This window comes from Eucyclogobius newberryi, unplaced genomic scaffold (assembly GCF_026437365.1).
Source record: "Eucyclogobius newberryi isolate DKJ021-1_F unplaced genomic scaffold, fEucNew1.0.hap1 SCAF_8, whole genome shotgun sequence".
NCBI classification, from domain to species: Eukaryota; Metazoa; Chordata; class Actinopteri; order Gobiiformes; family Gobiidae; genus Eucyclogobius; species Eucyclogobius newberryi.
In genome coordinates, this window is record NW_027316500.1 from 30,412,287 (window position 1) to 30,432,142 (window position 19,856).

Sequence of the window (19,856 nt, forward strand, 5' to 3'; positions counted from 1 at the left end):
ATAAAAACTAATACAGTTAAAGACATGTTTTATGACGGTTGGAATTTATTGTTATTGGATTTTTTATTTTATGTTTAAAATTATTTTTTTTATTTATTTTTTTTAAGGCAAGGCAAGTTTATTTGTAGAGCACATTTCATACACAAGGCAATTCAAAGTGCTTCACAGCAGGAAAAATGCATTCAAATCACAAAGAAATGACAGAAACAGAAATACAATAAAATTAACTAAATTAAAAATTATCAATCCAACTGATTTTCTAAACTAATAAAATCACAAACAAAAGAGAAGAGTGCAAAGAAAAAATCCTTTCAGTCATATGCGCAGCTAAACAAAACTGTTTTTAGCTTAGATTTGAACAGATTTGAAGCCTGTCTCACATCTTCAGGAAGACTGTTCCAGATTTTAGCTGCATAAAACTGAAACGCAGATTCCCCATGTTTTGTCCTGACTCTGGGCACCAGCAGGAGGCCGGTCCCTGAGGTCCTCAGAGTCCGAGATGGTTCATATGGCACTAACATATCCAAGATGTACTTTGGTGCTAGGCCATGGAGAGACTTGAACACAAGCAGAGCTTCTTTAAAGTCTATTCTCTGAGCCACAGGGAGCCAGTGCAGAGACCTGAGAACAGGACTAATGTGCTCATACTTCCTGGTTCTAGTCAGGACCCGAGCAGCAGCGTTCTGGATGAACTGCAGCTGTTTTACAACTCGTTTGGAGAGACCAGTGAGCAGGCCGTTACAGTAGTCTAATCTACTGGAGACAAACGCATGGATAAGTCTCTCTAAATCTGGTTTTGACACTATATTTTTGATTTTGGCAATGTTTTTTAGATGGTAAAAAGCTGCGGATGTTATTGATTTGACGTGGCTATTAAAGTTCAAGTCTGAGTCCATTATTACCCCCAGATTTCTAATTTGGTTTGTAGGTTTTAGAGCGAGACTCTGGAGGTGACCGCTAACACTTTCTCTTTGTTTCTGTGGGCCAAAAACGATTATTTCAGTCTTGTCTGAGTTCAGCTGGAGAAAGTTGTTTTGCATCCACAAACTGATCTGTTGGATGCAGTGACAGAGTGAATCTACTGGTCCATAGTCACCTGCCGATAGTGAAACATAGATCTGAGTGTCGTCTGCATAATTGTGATAGGTCAGTTGATACGCAGTGAAAATGTGTCCTAACGGCAGCATGTAGAGGTTGAACAGAAGGGGACCCAGGACTGACCCTTGGGGCACTCCACAGGTCAGGGTCATGTGGTCTGAGACACAGCTACCAATTTCAACAAAGTACTTCCTGTCTTCCAGATAGGACCTTAACCAGTTTAGGGCAGTGCCAGTGATGCCCACCCAGTCCTCTAGTCTCTGTAAGAGGATCCCATGATCGACAGTGTCAAAAGCAGCACTCAGATCTAACAGAATTAAGACTGAGGCTTTGCCCGTGTCAGTGTTCAGGCGGATGTCATTTGTCACCTTGACAAGAGCAGTCTCAGTGCTGTGATGAGGTCTAAAACCTGACTGAAAAACATCAAATGAGTTGTTTATTAAGAGGAAATCTGTGAGCTGTTGGTAAACAACCTTTTCAAGGACTTTGCCCAAAAATGACAGATTAGAGATGGGCCGATAATGACTCAGTACTGCGGCATCAAGACTGCTCTTCTTTAGGAGAGGCTTTATGACCGCAGTTTTCAAAGACATTGGGAATGTTCCAGATTGAAGCGACATGTTAACTATGTGAGTGAATGGTGCTAACAAACTGTTCAGCACAGACTTTAGAAATTTGGTGGGTAACACATCAAGGCAGCATGTAGATGAACTCAGACTGGTGATGATCTCATGGACAGTTTTGTCAGTTACTGGTGCAAAGTGAGTTAGCTCTAAGTGTCTTGGTGGTTTTAGGGTAATTTTTTGCATTGTGGGATTTATAGCATTTTTAATGCCCTGAACTTTGTCATTAAAGAATAATGCAAACTCATTACACTTGGATGTGGAAATGAGTTCTAACGGCAGCTGAGCTGGAGGGTTTGTTAATCTGTTTACTGTGGCAAACAGGACACGCGAGTTGTTACTGCAGCTTCCAATTATTTCAGAAAAATATCTTTCCCTAGTTCTACATAAGATTAGGTTGTACATGTTCAGCTTCTCTTTGTAAATCTCTTTTTGAACCTGGAGCTTTGACTTGCGCCATTTCCGTTCGGCCCTGCGGCACTCCCTTTTCTGTGCCCTGACCGAATCATCATTTCTCCACGGCGCCTTCTGCTTATTTTAAACCATTTTAGCCTTTATAGGGGCGATGGTGTCCAGAACATTCAAAACACTAGATGTAACAGAGTTCAACAAATCATTTACATTAGAACATGAGACATTTTCAAAGTTTATCATTTCCATAAACAGTGCACCTGTGCCATCACTTATGTGTCTCCTCTGAACAACTGCAGGACCAACCGGAGGTTGGGGAGAAACAGACAGGTCAAAGAAGACACAGAAATGATCAGACAGAGCAACATCGATCACATTAACATTTGAAATATTTACCCCCTTTGTAATTATGAGATCTAGAGTGTGTCCTTTGCTGTGGGTGGGGCCTCTCACATGCTGAGTAAGACTGAAGGTTTCAAGGACAGCATCAAGCTCTATAGCGTTTCTGTCACAAATATTATCAACATGCACGTTAAAATCACCTGTAATGACCAAACCATCAAAGTCTGTGCATATGACTGAAAGCATCTCAGTAAAATCATCAATAAAACTTTGGCAGTGCTGGGGAGGCTTGTATAAAACAATGAAGAGAATGGATGGAGACCGGTTTAGCTCCATTTTAAAGGATACATACTCAAATGATAAACACCCCAAAAGACAACCTGCGGGTAATTATTTCATCTCTAAAGACAGCACAGACTCCACCCCCTTTTTTGTTTTCTCGTGTTTCAGATTCAAATTTAAAGTTGGGTGGAGCAGATTCTATCAGAACTACATTTCCTGTGTTTTTGTCAAGCCATGTTTCAGTTAAAAACATAAAATCAAGATTATAAGAAGAAATACAATTATTAATTAAGAGAGATTTGTTACATAGGGATCTGACATTTAGCACAGCAAGTTTCAGACTAGTTTCAGTGGGACTGGGCTTTATCTTTTCACAGGGAATATGAATCACATTTCTCAGATTGGGCCTGACTCGCATTTTGTTTTTCCATCTGTGTGATGATGTGACTACAGAAATAGCACTAGGGGGGGCTCTTTTTACATAGGGCCCCGGGTTGGTTTGATTTTTAATGTGACAATAAGTCCCGGCAACGCTGAGACCCAGTGCATCCTAGCTATGGGAGATACCAGGTGAAAGGCGAGGTTGAATGGGTGGTGGGGCTTTTGTAGCCAAGGAGAGTTTGGCACCAGGTGAGAGGCGAGGGGGGATGGGTGGTGGGGCTTTTGTTGGTGTAGTCGGCATAATCCTTGCTATATTGGGCGTGAGTGGAGCCATCTTAATGCCTGATTTGATCAGACTTTCAAAATGGCTGGGGAGGCCCATGGGTGAGAGTGGAGATGAGAAGGAGAATGATGAATCTTTAGTGGGAGTAGATGTTGCAGGGGGAACCCAGGGCTGGTGTGAAGGCAGGGGCGATGACAGGGATGTTGTTGGGCTTGTCACAGATGGGTCCAAGGCCTTTGAAGATTGTTCCTTTGCTGGAGGCGGTGGAGGTGAATGTGGAGCAGCTGGAGCTGAATCCTTTGCTGGTGGTGGTGGAGCAGCTGCTGATGAATCCTTTGGTGGAGGCTGAGGTTGTGGTGCTTTTGATGTTGAAACATTGGCTCGGTCTCTGGCTGAGGGAGCAGGAATTCTTCTCTCATTCCTCTCTTCTCCAACTATCTGCTCAGGACCCTGTCCAGGCCCCGTCCAATGCCTCAGAGCGTGGAGCAGGTTCTCTGTCAGCACCCTCACTCCACCTCTGCATAGGTGGGGGCCATTTCTCTTAAACAGGTCCTCTCGTTTCCAGAATAGATAGAAGTTCTCAATATAGTGTAGTCCTCTCGGGGAACACTCTTTGGACAGCCATGTGTTCAGCTGAAGAAGCCGGCTAAACTTGTTTATCCTCCTGTCGATGTTTGGAAGAGGTCCACTTATGAATGTTTTGATTTCCATTTTATCAAGCACGTCGAATAACTTCAAGAAGTCTTTTTTCAAAACTTCAGTCTGTTCCCGCCGCATGTCCACTGCACCCACCTGCACAATCAGCTGTTTAGCTCCTCCATGCTTAGCCATAATATTTGGAAGGAGTGACGTTATCTCAGAAACAGTGGCGCTTGGAAAAGAATGTGTGTTTATCTTTTCATGCGTCACGTGACTTATCGCGCCGTCCCCAACTAAAACAATCTTGACCTTGGCTTGTGGCACAGATCCTCCTTGCTGTATTTTGGCCACGTCATCTTTCCTTTTTTCATTTAATTCCATCTCTGAAAGTGGTAAAAATCTGTTGGTGAGCTGTATTTTAGGTGACTTCACGTTATCTTTGTATCGTTTAGGCTTTGCTCCAAGTTTGTTCCAAGAAACAGCCTGGTCTTTCTGGTTTTTAGACAGTTTTGGAAACGACAGAGTCACTGCGGTTTAGGTTGAAAGTAGCAGTTTTTCTTGTAAAAAGTGTGCTCTTCTTACCGTCGGTTGACACAGGAATGGTATCGTGAAGAACTTTTTCAGATTCCAAAACAAATATCCGTGTTTTCAGCTCATTAATTTCTTGTTGATATTTCCGACAGCGTTCACAGTCTTTCTCCCTTCTTCTCCCGGACATGTCGCTGGCGTCAGATATGTTGTTAAAACTGGAAAAATGTTCTTAAAATCCTTGGTTTACTTGAAAAAGTCTAAAGCAAAAATGTTTGGAAGACAAAAACTGATTAAAAAGCAAAATAAATAAGGAAAGCAGCGATAGCAAGCGGAGCGGGCAAAAAAAGCGTGTGCACTCTTCGGAAGCAGCACCTTTTAAGACAAGTTCTAACACGTTTTAAGACCAGATTTAATCCAAAGATAATTGTTTTAGATGATAGTTTTCCCTGGCTTTGTTATGGTTCTAAACGTGTTGTATCGTGAGAATCCTGCTCTCTCTCTCTCTTCTACCTGAGCCCATTCGCCGTGCTCCAGGTTTCTTCTGACCCTCTTCATCCTCGTCTTCTTCAGGTGCCCTTCATCGTGAACACTCTGTGGGACGCTCTGCTCGACCTGGACGACCTCACCGCCTCCACCAACAGCATCATGACCATGCTTTCGCTGCTGCTCACGTACCCTCAAGTCCGCCAAAGCAGGTGGGTCCCCGGCAGAGTCCTCCAGGTCCAGGTCTTTGAGAGGACGTGCCGCAAACATACGAACATTTCTATCTCCATTTTTTGATATCGAGAAAAAAGGCTCAATGCCCAATAGTGATTCTGATGACGGCACGATTATCGATTTTGTTCGAGCATCAGCGTTTGGCAGAAGACTGAAACTAATGAGTCACAAGCATTTTCACAACATGTTTTTAGAAGTCTAGAGTTGGCAAGTTTTACCCATAATGTTGTTGTGTTTTAATGGCTTTTGTCAGCAAAAAATGTGCAAAAGGTCCATTTACCGCCACCTACTGGAGTTGTACGTCTTCAAAGTATGAATGTTTAATTTAATTTGTGCACATTTAGAGCTTTATACGTGCTGATGATTATGTCCAACAGCGCCTCCTCTGGGTTAAAGTGGAATGGTTCTCTGCACTTTCTGGCAATCGGCTGATTTCAATGTCGAGTTTTGGCCAGAATGAACATTTCACCTTCAATATTCTACCTCAAATCAACTTTTTAAAAAGCAATACAATATTATAATTAATATAATATTATTACAACTACAATACTTTATTTTATAGCAAATATAAAAGAGATGCTGGGAATTTCTGGACATTGACTTGAAGAGTTCCCAGACTGGACTTTGGTTTAAGTTTATTCTGTGCAGTTTATTAAAGATAAACAAAAGAGAATGTTGACTTGAATTATTACATTAGCAGCAGAACATAACGCCGCGCTCAACAATATCGTTTATCGAGATATTTTCAGAGGCGATATATCGTCTGTCAAAAACATGATCGTGACACCAACTGCGTGAATGTACATTTCGTGAGTCTTATGATAAAGTAGATGTGAAAATGAGCCGTTTGTGCTGCTGTTTATGCATTTTTCTGTCGTTCTCTGTATTCCCAGCATGCAGCAGTCGTTAACGGTTCTGGTCCCTCGGGTTTGGCCTTTCTTGAGACACACCATTTCCTCCGTGAGAAGAGCGGCTCTGGAAACACTCTTCACACTGTTATCCAAAGCGGACCAGGTAAAACCACGACACTGCAGATGTAACGGAGCACGTTATAAGTCATTAAATAAAAAGCATAACAAGCCTGAACTTGCGTCACTAGAAAACTGTGAAATGTGACTTTTTCTCCAGTTTTAATGGAGGCTGCAGCGTTATTATTCATTATTCAAGTTGAAAACATGACTGGATGGTAATTGGATTCAACAAACTTTCTCGATTACCTAAACAAGCCGTTGACGGTTTAAATGAAGCGGTGGATTCTGCTTCGAGGCGTTTCACATTTTCACGACGGTGAGTTGAATTAAATCCGTCTTTTGTTCCGTTTCCCTCTCTAGAACTGTTCCCTGTGGATAAACCCAATCCTCCAGGACATGCTGCGGCACATCTTCCAGTGCTGTATTCTGGAGAGCAACGAGGAAATCCTAGAGCTGGTTCAAAAGGTTTGGCAATGTCACGCATAGTAAACTATTACGACAAGAAATTGGCATAAAAAAACATTCACATTTGTTTGATTTGTGATTTGTTAAACGTTTCAACTCCAGACTTAGAACAAATCCTTCTGAACGATCGGTCAACATCTTATTACGTGCAAAGATCGTTCATGACCTCCAGAGTGTGAAGAGCGAAGACGTTTCTTAAGTTGATATTGGGAGGGAATAGTGATTATGTGAGTAGCACCCGTTCGTCTGCAGATCCGATCCGAGGAGAAGGATATAGACTGGACTTTCGCTAAAAACTGCAGGAATCAATCAAAAAAAAAAAACACTTTGGGCACATATATGAGGCACCAATAGCACTGTAAGAAGGTTAAAAGCTCTGAAAAGTCTATTTTGCATGATATGGGCGATTTGCAGTTTTTAAAGTGAAATCGCCATAGACGAGCACCGGATTATGAAGAGAGAGACTAGGAGCTGTCTCGAAAGTTCTTTGGTTCAACATATGAGACATGGAGGCCCTCTGTGTGTGTCCAGAATGACCAGAGGATGCTGGTGATTTTCCGTTCTTATGTGTAGACCAGCAGAACACTAATGACACACATTTAAAACATTTACTAAACAATTCTTCACGTATTTACAGCTGTGTTTGGACTTACATCTTGGGAGAAGAAATGGCTCTTCAGAGTTCATTTGAATTCAGTTTCAAACTGTTATTTTAGGCTAAGTTTATTCCAGCTTCAACAACAAGCACAAAAGTACCTCTGCTTGTGGCGGAGACGTGCTCGTAAAACTTAATTAGAATGGTGGCGGGAGGGGTCTGTTAAACATCTACAGGGGCCGTTACCATAGCAGCGGACAGAGGTCATCTGCAGGTCGCCGTCTGAACTTGAAGATGTTCTGTTGTTGTTCATGTGGAGAGATCAAACTGACCTACGGACAAAGTGTTTTCTGTCTGTGTTATATGACTGACTGGCCTCTTAGCGCTGAGCATTTCGTAATATTTGCACTTAAGTTTATATAAGGCTGATGTAGAGCTATTTTTGGGTCCATGCTTAGGTTTGCACAGATTGTAGCTGTCGTGTTCGTGGTTCTCCGGTCTGTTCTCTGATGTTCTGCTGTGCTCCAGGTCTGGACGGAGCTCTTGTCCCAGGCCCCTCAGCAGTTCGTGGTCGCCGCCAGCTGTCCGTGGATGGGCTCCTGGCTCTGCCTCATGATGCAGGCCTCGCACATCCCCATCGACCTCAACATGCTCCTGGAGGTCAAGGCTCGCTCTAAGGTCAGACCGAGGTTTTGTTCACTTAATGCAAATAAAACGGGAACAAAGAAGGGTAATAATTCACACGGCGTAGACTTTAGCTCAGTTCTGTCCTGTTTGAAAGGTGCTTTACCTATTTTTTTATCTTCTCAAAACGTGGAAACTCGAAGTTTTATTCTGAACTTGCTGTGTTTTCCGGACTATAAGTTGCACCAGCCAAAAAATGCATAATAGAGAAGAAAAAAACATATACAGGTTGCACTGGAGTATGAAATGCAGTTGCAAGTGTGAAAATAACAAATATCACATAAGTCGCTCTGGGGTATAAGTATAAGTCGCACCCCGGCCAAAACTATGAAAAAAGGTGTGATTTATAGTCCAGAAAATACGGTAACTTTCCTGATGCAGTCCAAATCACTCACCACGATTTTAGAAGCACTTTTCACGACTTTCAGAGCCCAAAGCAGAGTTTGCCGTCAAGCTAACGCTAACAAACGCATGCTAACAGCTGCATTTCCTGTTTTTTGAGAATAATTTACTCTTATTATTTGACGCCGACGGTGCACAGGGATCTCATTGGCCTCCATGTTCACGTTTGACTTAATTACATGACAATAAATGGTCCGCAGCTCCTTCAAAACTGCAATTGTGTCCCGCTTTAGGACAAGTCTGGCGTGAAGGCTCGTCAGGGCTGCGCTCAGGTGAAGGAGACGATGCAGGAGTACATCGCGGGAGCAGAGACTGTCGCGGACGACTCGGTCACCAGGGACTACGTGGTGGTGCGCGCCCGCCTCATGGCCGCCAAGTGAGTGAACTGACCTCCAGCAGGCGGGTGTGGAGACGGACTTTATTTATCCCGGGAGACATCTGCTTGCATACAAACGAGGCATCTATTAGTACAATATTTTCCGGAGTAAAAGTCGCACCGGAGTGAGTATAAGTCCTACTGTATAAGTCACATTTTTGGGAGGAAATTCATCACTAAATCCATTGACTTCTTCTTCCTCTGTGTCACTTATAAACAACTCTACTAACTCCAGAGGTAGAGGAAGTGCAGATTCTTCTTCTGTGTCGCTTAAAGCCTAGAGCGCCCTCTTGTGGTTGTGTGAAAATAACTCATAATATCACATAAGTCGCTCTGGAGTATAAGTCGCACCCCGGCCAAAACTATGAAAAAAGATGCAACTTAAAGTCCGGAAAATATGGTAAATTAATCACTACAAACACAATAATCTCACACAACACACACTGTTTAGTCCTCATTGTTAAATGTAATGTAACTAGGGGTGCAATATTTCTGTCAAGGTTTGCGATTGGAATTGCGATTTACACTTTAATAATTGGATTCTGTTCAAATTTCAGGAGAATTGACCAAAAACAAATAGTTTAATATTGAGCTTTTGTTACTATTATTGTGAGAAAAAGCACCAAGATGTAACAAATATCACTTTTATTGATGCACAACAAAACCAAAATCCTTAATTTTCTTTCATTCGAATATTATGTGAGCAGCTTTATGAAAACGATAAAGTATTAGCATCCACATAAAAAGCACTATACATTTAGGTGTACTCTACCTAATTTGACTCGTTTATGATTATATTTTGTCCAGAATTATCACAATTAATGATTAACCAAATAATCTTCAAATTGACGCAGCTAGCACATTTATTTCAGAGCTCAAATATAAGGTTAGCTGTTGTTATGCAGAATAAAACAAAGATATTTAGTTGTTTGTGGAAGAAACGATTTGCTAATTGCGTCTTAATTTGACTTTCCATTCCGTCGCGAGCTCTGAATGTCTCGCCCGCCTCTCGTCCGCAGGTTACTGGGAGGGCTGTGCCGGTGCATCTGCGACCCTCAGCTCAACGCCTCGTCCCAGGAGATGCGCCCGGCCGAGTCCCTGGGGCAGCTGCTGCTCTTCCACTTGAACTCTAAGTCGGCCCTGCAGCGCATCGCCGTGGCGCTGGTGCTGTGCGAGTGGGCCGCGCAGCAGAAGGTGAGCACTTCTGGTGCTAGTCTGTCACATTTTAGGTGCTAAACGTGCTCGTGAAGCGGATGTCTAAGCTGGATAACATGGCTGGTTTTGGTTATATGCAGAATAAGAATGTAGGTGTGTATCAACTGTAACTGAAACCACTTGTGTAACATGTGTGTGACTCAGGAAAAGGGGAAAATAGGCTAGACCAGAGGCAGAGGATTTAGACACGCGTGTGCTGAGAAGGGAAGAACCTCAGGACTCAACTTAAAAATAGACCAAAGTAAAATCGAGCTATTTTATTTTCATTCATTTCATTTATTTTCTATTTTGTTTCTGATGCCACTTTCTTATTGGGATTGTCTACAGAGCCGCGGCGATCCGGCCCACCAGACGTTTTAATCCGGCCCGCCGGACATTTCAAATTTATATTATATAAATGTTTTATTTTTTTTTTAAATCGATTCAAAGAACCGTAGTTACATCCGTAACCGTTTTTATCGCTAAAACTACGCGTCCCACAATGCCGCCGATGGCCGCCCCTCCCCCACGGGGCTCTGCTGCACTGCTGTGTGAGCTGCCGAGGGAGAAGTGCTGAGGAGTAACGATGCGCGTTGCGCACTTTTGAGCAGAAGTTTAGTGGTGTGTCAGTTCAGGTGTACAGATGACTACACAGACTTGGCCCGCGGCCCAAATGAATTTGACACCCCTGTTTTAAAATAATCATGGTCATATTTGGCCTATACACACTCTAGAACGCATATCTTGTTTTTTGTTTTTGTTTTTTACAATGTGGCAATTGCTGTTTTTCATAAAATGTTGACACACTAGAAGCCTTCAGTCATGCTATTTAAGCCTTTATTTGCTTTAAAAATATAAAACTTATGGTTGAACTCATCGACAACTGAAAAACAATAGCAGCCCAAGTACAAAGTGATATTTCTGCTTTTCTTCGTGGTTCATTTTATGGTCTATTCATGTTTTGCGCAATACTTGAACCTCACAAACACATTTCAGCACATTTCTAACACCTTGTGAAGATATATCGCTGTTGAGATTCGCCCCAAACCTTGTCTCGCCGCTCATTGTCGTCGCCGCGTTCCGCTCTAGTCTAAAGTACTGGTGCGTTTCCCTCCAGGACTGTCAGCTGGTGTCGTCCATGGTGCAGCCGCGTCTCCTGGCCATCCTCTCGGAGCAGCTGTATTACGACGAGATCGCCATCCCCTTCACGCGGATGCAGAACGAGTGCAAACAGCTCATCGCTCTGCTTGCAGACGCCCACATAGACGTCCAGGACCGCCTCAACTGCAGTGTCTTTACCATCGACCAGGCCAACGAACTGGTATGAACGCACTTGTAACGAAACCATCTGAAAGAACGTGCCACCGAATGGTTTAAGTCACCTCTGCATACTCGTGATATTTAACTGTGGATCATACAGACTTTTCTCTTGTCCCAGGCCACACAAATACTTAACTAAATATATTCTACGTGTCGTTCTTAAAATATCTTGACCCTCCTGTTGTGTCTGGTATGCTAACATAACGCCTTCAGCTACATGACGCACAAACAACGAACTATCGTAAGTGTCTGGTATGTAACATATTAACAGTTATTCAGATAACCATAGCACAGGGGTGGGCAAACTATGACCCGCGGGCTACATACGGCCCGTTTGTCTTTTTAATCCGGCCCGCTAAACATGCCAAGTAATATGAAATTTTTTTTTTTTTTTTTTTTTTTGGCCCTTAGGCCAGACCTGGGTATTTGTGGCCCCAGGGGCAAGATCTGGCCCTCGGCATGTTTTAATCCGGCCCCTAGAAGATTTTAGTTTCTATTTTTAACTGTAACATCTGTCTTCACTTGTATCCTTAATAAAGATGCCATGAAATGATAGATTCAATAGCCTATATTTGACAGAAAAGTTATATTTTATCTGATAAAATATATATATATTTTTTTTCACACCAATGATGGCGGGCTGGCCCTCCGCTTGTCTGGATTCAAATATGATCCTCGGAGGAAAATAATTGTCCACCCCTGCTATAGCATAAAGAACATGCTAACAAGTTTACCAAAGCATCAGTTTTACTCCAAATCACTAAATCCATTAAATTCTTCTTCTTCTTCTGTGTCACTTCTAAACAATTCCACAAACTCCGGAGGTAGAGGAAGTGCAGATTCTTCTTCTGTGTCACTTTGACAACTGCACGAGGCGCTCTAGGCTCTGTGTGAAAATAACGAATAATATCACATATAAGTTGCTCCGGAGTATAAGTCGCACCCCGGCCAAAACTATGAAAAAATACATTAGTATGATTAGATAATAAACCAAAAATGCATAATGTGTGTAAATGCACATTATGCACTATTGACCGTTTCTCTTTTAACCGTGTTCTCACATTATTCCTAATCACATACTCAGCTGGAGCACATTTAGCTTCATTCAGTTTGCTGAATCCTGGTTATAAAGTCCTCTCCCTCCGAGCGTCACAAACACTCTGAATCTCCTCGATGACTTGCATTTCCTTGATCTGTGACGGAGTCGGCTGTTTTTTAAGTCCATAAACCATTGCCAGTGAATTTCTCCCCTCTAATCAGAGGCCCGGAAGTGAGAGGCCCGTTTAAAATGCGTTGAAATTTTTATCTTGAACTGTGTAATTGCTCTGCAGCCAACAGATGGTGCCAAAACTCAAGGGAAGAGATTGAAATGTAATTTTGTTTGTTCTAAAACTTGAGAGGCCAAACTAAAGGCACTGGAGCATGTTATAAAAGCTGATAGCGATATCAATAATAGTAATGTGCTCAATATATTGATATCTGGATATAGCGTGAAGAACTTCTTGGCAATACGTGTATCGATACAGAGACGTGTATCGATACAGATGTGTGTGTATATATATATATATATATATATATATATATATATATATATATATATATATATATATATATATATATATATATATATATATATATATATATATATATATATATATATATATATATATATATATATATATATATATATATATATATATATATATATATATATATATATATATATATATATATATATATATATATATATATATATATATATATATAACATAGTCATTAGAAATGGCCACATTCTACACTTCTGAACCTACAGACTGATGCATCAAGGCTGAGTCTGAGGAGCTTAAAATGTGACTCCATCATAGGACGGTTGAATTCTGATATTGAGGACGGTGTGAACATGAAATTCTAATGCATTTTGTCGTTCTACTTAATCAAAACATAATTAACCCTGGTTTTAAGAGATATCCATGAATCAGGACGTGTATCGGATCAAGTTCCCTGTATTAGGATTCGTATTGTATCGTAAGGTACACATACCCGGCCCTAACAAATGTCGCTTAATATTTGTCCTTTAATACCCACCTAACAAGTCTGTTTGATTCTACTGCTGTGCCTTTGTAATCCCTGAACTTTGACCTCCATTGGCTTTTGGTAAATATGCTAACGCTACATTAGTGTCATAATCAAACATTGTTGGGATTGTAAAATAAAGATCCTTGTAAACGAGAACTCAAATTTTGCTGATTTAAACGGCCAAATAATTTATCGGTCGGGCCCTTGCGATTAGCAGAACCGCAGTTTGATTCACCGCCCCTTCCCCCGCCCCTTTCCCCGCCCCCCAGGTGACGTCCATCTTCAGCGAGAGCACGTCGGGCCTCGGCTCCAGGTCGCCGGAGTGGCAGAGTCTGGACAGCAAGCGGCAGCAGGCTCTGTCCACGGTGGCGGAGACCAACAGCGACTGGCAGCAGCTCCACCTGCGCGTGCACATGTTCACCGCCTGCGCCGTGGTCAACCTGCGGGCGCTCCCCGACAAGCTCAACCCGGTGGTGCGCCCCCTGATGGAGACGATCAAGCGCGAGGAGAACACGCTGGTCCAGGGATACGCCGCCTCCTTCGTGGCCAAGCTCCTGCAGCAGTGCGCCGGTCGCTGGCCGTGCCCCAACCCCAAGATCATCAAGAACCTGTGCGTGTCGGCGTGCGTGGACTCGCTCTCCACGCCGTCGTCCGCCGTCCCCGTGCCGCCTGCTCAGGACGCCGCCAAGGGTAAGGCTCGCCCGGGCGCTTGGTCGGTTTGTAGCGAGATGTAGCTTTTGAATTGAATTATTGATACTTGCTCATTTCATCCTCAAACTTTGAACTGTATTTTTAAAACTCAACAGAGCATTATTTTACTTTTTTACTACTCCGCAATTATTGTTTTAAATTAATCGACTCGTCAACCGATTATTTCTATTGTATATTGGCACTTTTAAAAATATAGTATCATCCACCAAATAAATGTTGAAATATGTTCTAAAATATTAGCAAATCATGATTGTTTCTATTTGTGACATTTTGATTTAATAATGCCACTGTTTTTGTTATTAAAATGTTTTTGGGTTTGCACAGCCGAAATAACAATTTTGATTATTTTTTTTTATAGAACTTCTAGTAACAATTAGTCGATTAATCGTTGCTGCCCAAATTTTTTTTCAATCTAGTAACTTTTATGAATATTTTGTGCCCTTAACTTAACCATATTTTATAAGTCAAAACACTTGGAAGTTTTCTATTGTATTGATTATTTTTTTTTAAATAAGTTTGATAAAGTTAAAAAAAAGTTTTATTATTTTCAAATGTATTCTATTTAATTGTATGTCAAAAACAAAAAAAAGCTTATGTTTTTCATTTTGTTTTTTAAGTGTCTTATTAAAGTAAATGTTTTTTCCGTATGTATTTTAATCAGTTTTGATGGTATGTGTCTTGTTGCAGGTAACTGTGTAGACAAGGACGGCATGCATCACATGGTGAACAAAACTCGAGGCATCATCACTTTGTACCGACACCAAAAGGCGGCGTTCGCCATCACCAGTAAAAGAGGCCCCGCCCCCAAAGCCCCCAAGCCCCCGAGCACCGAGCTCCCGCCAGGAAGCACCATCAACACCGACAACGACGAGGTGCTTGGACTCACACACAGCACGGAGAGGAACTGGTCATTCCTGCAGAAATACTGTGATTTAAGATTAATTTTACACTTTCACTCTCATTCACAGCTAAAAAAAAACAACTGTAAATTTGTCAAAGATTTTTTAAATGTCATTCACGTATTTAAAGATGCTTCTAAAGTCTTCTAAAGTTCCTCATTTAAATTTGTTTAATTCTTTCATTTGGCACATTTTGATGCATAAAAGGTTGAAAATATAAAAATGATTAAAAAAATAAAAAAAAATATAATAATAATAATTCAACTTTTTGTTTTACCAACTTTGGTGTTTTTATAACTTTTTAAAATTGAAATATTGCTGCTGCCAAGGAACTTCTCACTTACGTTATTGCATAATCTTTTTTATTGCATGTTATTTAACCAGGAGAGTCCCGTGGAGATTAAAAACTTCCTTTTTCCTTTTCTCTATTTTTAGAGCCGTAAACCTTTCCTCATTCAGAGGCGAGGGGCAGAGTTCTCCCTCACCACCATCTCAAAGCACTTCGGGGCCGATCTGACCAAGTCTCTGCCGTATCTGTGGTCAAACACAGTGGGGCCTCTGACGAGCGTCGTCAGTGACAACGACCAGATCAGTACGTTTTCTTTACCAATTCTTTTCTGCATTTCAGCCCTCGGTGTTGCTCTTGGTGTCATTTCATTGTATCTTGTGTAATTGTAATTGTGACATGGATTGAATTTCAAGTGAAAATGATCTAATTTGTTCGTCTACTATTTCCTTTTCCAGACAGAGATCTGGAGTTGGACAAAGGAGACGGTCAGGCACAAGAACTGGTCCACTCTCTTCAAGTGTTGGAGGTTATGGCCCCGGCCATGTCTGCAGAGCTCAAACCTTTGGTAAAGACTGAACACATGAAATCAGATTCTTTCATATGTCGTATTCAGCACATGTGACGTCTGCTCACCTGGGCAACGTCCACGGGGACATTTTGTGTTTATTATATTTTATTTGTACTATATATCTCTAGTATTTATTTGTATTTATTATATTATTTATTTGTATAATTATATTTACACTCTGCCACACAGCAGAATCTGAGAGTGTGGTCAAGAGACTAACATTTTAATTCTATTATGGTGCCGCACGGTGGTGGAGTGGATGGCACACATGCCAGGCTCCACATGCCGGCTGCAGGGTTGCGAGTTCGAGTCTGGCTCTGACGATTTGCTGCATGTCCCTCCCTCCCTCGCTCTTCGTGCTGCACTGTCCAGTCTAATAAAGGAAAAAACAAACACAGAACTAAATTTTGATATTAAATAAAAATATGCTAAAATTAAGATATATTTTGTGTGAGATGAAGGCTGCCTTAATTTGTTAAAATGTGTATATATATATATATATATATATATATATAAGTTTCTTTGAACTTAACCTCAAATGTGTCCGCAGTTACCAGTGTTACAGAGGCGCAAAACACGAGCAGATTTTTAAGCAAAATTATCTCTACTACAGTGACTGAAATCGGGCGATCAGGTCTGGAGACTGGGCATGACACGTGACACGCCCGTGACCACGTGTCTCGGGCCCGTCACCACGTGTCTCGGGCCCGTCACCGCGTGTCTCCAGACTCGATCGCCCGGATTTCAGACACCGTAGCGTGAAAGACCACTTTGTCCCTGGTAACTAAACATTTCTATCGCAGTTCAAGGTCTAAAGTAATTTGCACATAAATGAAAGTGCCACATTGGCTTCTGGTACAGCAGTTCACAACTTCATCAACATTTCTGTGGATGAGTTTTCCACATTCAACAAGTACAAATCATTAGAGCGAAACAAATGGTCTGACCACTTGACTGCCAGGACACGGTCCTTGGTGTTCTTGGTGTTCTTGTGTCATCGGGGTCATTTGTGGCTTTATATCTGGAGACTTCGATGAGTGTCGAGTTGACTTTCCGTTGTAGTTTGCCTCCGTCTTACAAACCCATGAGGCCAAATCATGAGAAAGCTCTGGAGGAAACATGTTCCATCCTACAGATCCAGAGTTGAGTTCTGTTTGTGTCCCTCAGCTCCTGGAGCAGCTGGCGCAGCTGTTCACCTGCCTGCAGCACCCGTACACAGCCGTGCGGCACATGGCGGCGCGCTGCGTGGGCGTTCTCTGCAAGATCTCCATGTTAGAGACCATGAGCAGTTTCCTGGAGAGGGTCCTGCCCTGGCTCGCGGCCATCGAAGACCAAACCAAACAGGAGGGCGCCATCGAGGCTCTGGCCTGTATCCTTTACACGGCTTTTCAACAGCGTACGTTTAACTTTACTGATCGATTGTTGCTGTTTTATGTCAAATTATGGTTAATTTTAACGGGGCAAACGTGCTGGATGCGATGCCACTACAGATAGAATGGAGCCTTTTTTTTTTTTTGAACTTTTATTTAAACTTTTTTATCCAGGAAGGTTGATTGAGAGTTGATCTGCATTTACAACCACGACAGAACAAGAACGTACAGACAAAACATTAAATCTTTTGCACATTGACCAAAAAATCCTTTAAAGTTCCTATGACTTTAAAGGATTTTTTTTTATATTCTATTCTATTCTTTATTTGGTGTATTTATTCCTTTTGTACATATGATAGTTTTACACCAATCGAGCAGGTATTTGTTTAATTTATTTTGACGGTATGATGTCACTTCCTGTAATTTTTCTAGGAAATAAAGTCACTTTCATATATTTTTATTTGTCATATAAAAAAAAATTAGATGACATTAGATGAGCTTTGGCCCAGTGTTTGCTGAGTAATTTCCTAGTGTGACGTAATCAATTACAAACAGGAAGTCAAATTATAAACCTAAAATATTAGCTTATTTTTACTGTGTCTGTCTTCAGACCTGTAGAGGGCGCTTTAATGTACGCATTTGAGTTAAGGCTTCAGACTATATTTTGTCATGTATTTAGTTTAATTCGTTCTAAAGCTGCTTGAAGTAACAGTTCTCACATTCCCCACTTCAGCGCGGAGCTCGTTTACTCTTGTTGACATTCTTCCGTCGTCCGTAGCGACTGCACAGAGCGCACTGCTGCACCGCGCGGTCGGTCCAAACCATTGTAATGACCTGTCCAGTGTTCGGTGGGTTTTTCCTCTCCCGTCGTTGGCCTCGTTTCCTTGACGACCTCTCAGGCGTGATGGAGCAGCTGGACGTGGACATCGTGCCGTACATCGTGCTGCTGGTGGTCCCGGTGCTGGGCCGCATGAGCGACCCCACCGACAGCATCCGCTTCATGGCCACGCAGTGCTTTGCCACGCTCATACGACTGCTGCCGCTGGAGGTAACGCCCCCGCGACAATGCCCCCCCGTGACAACGCTGGGAACAACATATCCACGTTTTTATGGAGTAACTTTGTCGCAAAAAAGCTCAAATTTCACAGAGACAGAAAATCACTTGTGCAGCAATTAATACAAATTATTAATATATAAAATAGTTTGTCACGTTTGTAAATAGGGATTTTGCAATTAATCAACTATTGGTATTAAAAAAAAAAAAAAAACTGTACCGTATTTACCGGACTATAAGCCTCATCAGCCAAAAAATGCATAATAGAGAAGAAAAAAACATAAGTTGCACTAGAGTATGAAATGCGGTTGCAAGTGTGAAAATCACAAATATCACATACAAGTCGCTCCGGAGTATAAGTATAGGTATACAAGGATAAATATAAGTATAAGTCACACCCCGGCCTAAACTTTGAAAAAAGGTGCGACTTGTAGTCCGGGAAAATACGTCGGTTATGTATAATAATAATCATCTGGACCATGATATTTTCAGCGATTAAAACACTTAATTTGTAAATGGTCTCAATCTAGAAGCCTTTAGTTGCCGTATTTCCTTTTTTTTTGGTTGATCAATTATTAAAAAAAATAATTTTAAAATAATCATTTTACTAGTCGACTACTGAAATAATTAGCTGCAGCAGTTTGTATGCAATAGGGATTATTATGAATATTGAGATACTGGTATCGATACTCCGATATCTGGTGATATTTTGACGGCGTCGTGCAGATTAGTGCGGTCGCTGGATTTCAGTTGATTTTCCATGTCAAAACTGGACCAAAATACACCAAGACTGTAGAGGGCAGCACTGAGCCTCTAAACGCCGACTATAAATGAGAACAAGGGAAAAGTCTCTGCTAAAATATGATAAAAAGTAGATTGTTTTGTGGAAAATGTTTAATGTTCATGTGACCAACAAGTCAACACTTTGATACTGCGACTTTAACCGTTCTCTGACCCGTCTCTCGTTCTCAGGCGGGCATCCCGGACCCTCCCGCCATGTCGGCCCACCTCATCCAGCAGAAGGCCAGAGAGCGGCACTTCCTGGAGCAGCTTCTCGACGGCAGGAAGCTGGAAAACTACAAGATTCCTGTGCCCATCAAGGCGGAGCTGCGCAAGTATCAGCAGGTGTGTTCACGCGCCGCACACGAGAGGATCGTTCAGCGACGCGACCAAACGCACTCAAAGATCGTTCAGCGACGCAACCAAACACACTCAAAGATCGTTCAGCGACGCAACCAAACGCACTCAAAGATCGTTCAGCGACGCAACCAAACGCACTCAAAGATCGTTCGGCGACGCAACCAAACACACTCAAAGATCGTTCGGCGACGCAACCAAACGCACTCAAAGATCGTTCAGCGACGCGACCAAACGCACTCAAAGATCGTTCAGCGACGCAACCAAACACACTCAAAGATCGTTCAGCGACGCAACCAAACACACTCAAAGATCGTTCAGCGACGCAACCAAACGCACTCGAAGATTATTTAATTAAATCTGTATCTAACGACATTTCACTCATCTCAGGTGTGTTTACTGCTCAATATTGACGTGCGTTCTTATTGTGAGCGAGTT

General features: G+C 41.9%; 1 protein-coding gene across 1 annotated transcript in view; it reads left to right on the forward strand.

The window, feature by feature from the left end:
* btaf1 (BTAF1 RNA polymerase II, B-TFIID transcription factor-associated) overlaps positions 1-19,856 on the forward strand; it is a 55,184-nt gene that overhangs the window by 19,419 nt on the left and 15,909 nt on the right. The window contains exons 13-26 of the mRNA XM_072436255.1: positions 5,161-5,285; positions 6,201-6,321; positions 6,639-6,743; positions 7,867-8,016; positions 8,658-8,800; positions 9,820-9,994; positions 11,112-11,315; positions 13,660-14,080; positions 14,789-14,973; positions 15,436-15,592; positions 15,745-15,854; positions 17,025-17,226; positions 18,127-18,275; positions 19,254-19,406. Of these exons, the coding sequence (XP_072292356.1) occupies positions 5,161-5,285; positions 6,201-6,321; positions 6,639-6,743; positions 7,867-8,016; positions 8,658-8,800; positions 9,820-9,994; positions 11,112-11,315; positions 13,660-14,080; positions 14,789-14,973; positions 15,436-15,592; positions 15,745-15,854; positions 17,025-17,226; positions 18,127-18,275; positions 19,254-19,406 (2,400 nt within the window). The remainder of the gene's footprint in view (positions 1-5,160; positions 5,286-6,200; positions 6,322-6,638; positions 6,744-7,866; positions 8,017-8,657; positions 8,801-9,819; positions 9,995-11,111; positions 11,316-13,659; positions 14,081-14,788; positions 14,974-15,435; positions 15,593-15,744; positions 15,855-17,024; positions 17,227-18,126; positions 18,276-19,253; positions 19,407-19,856) is intronic.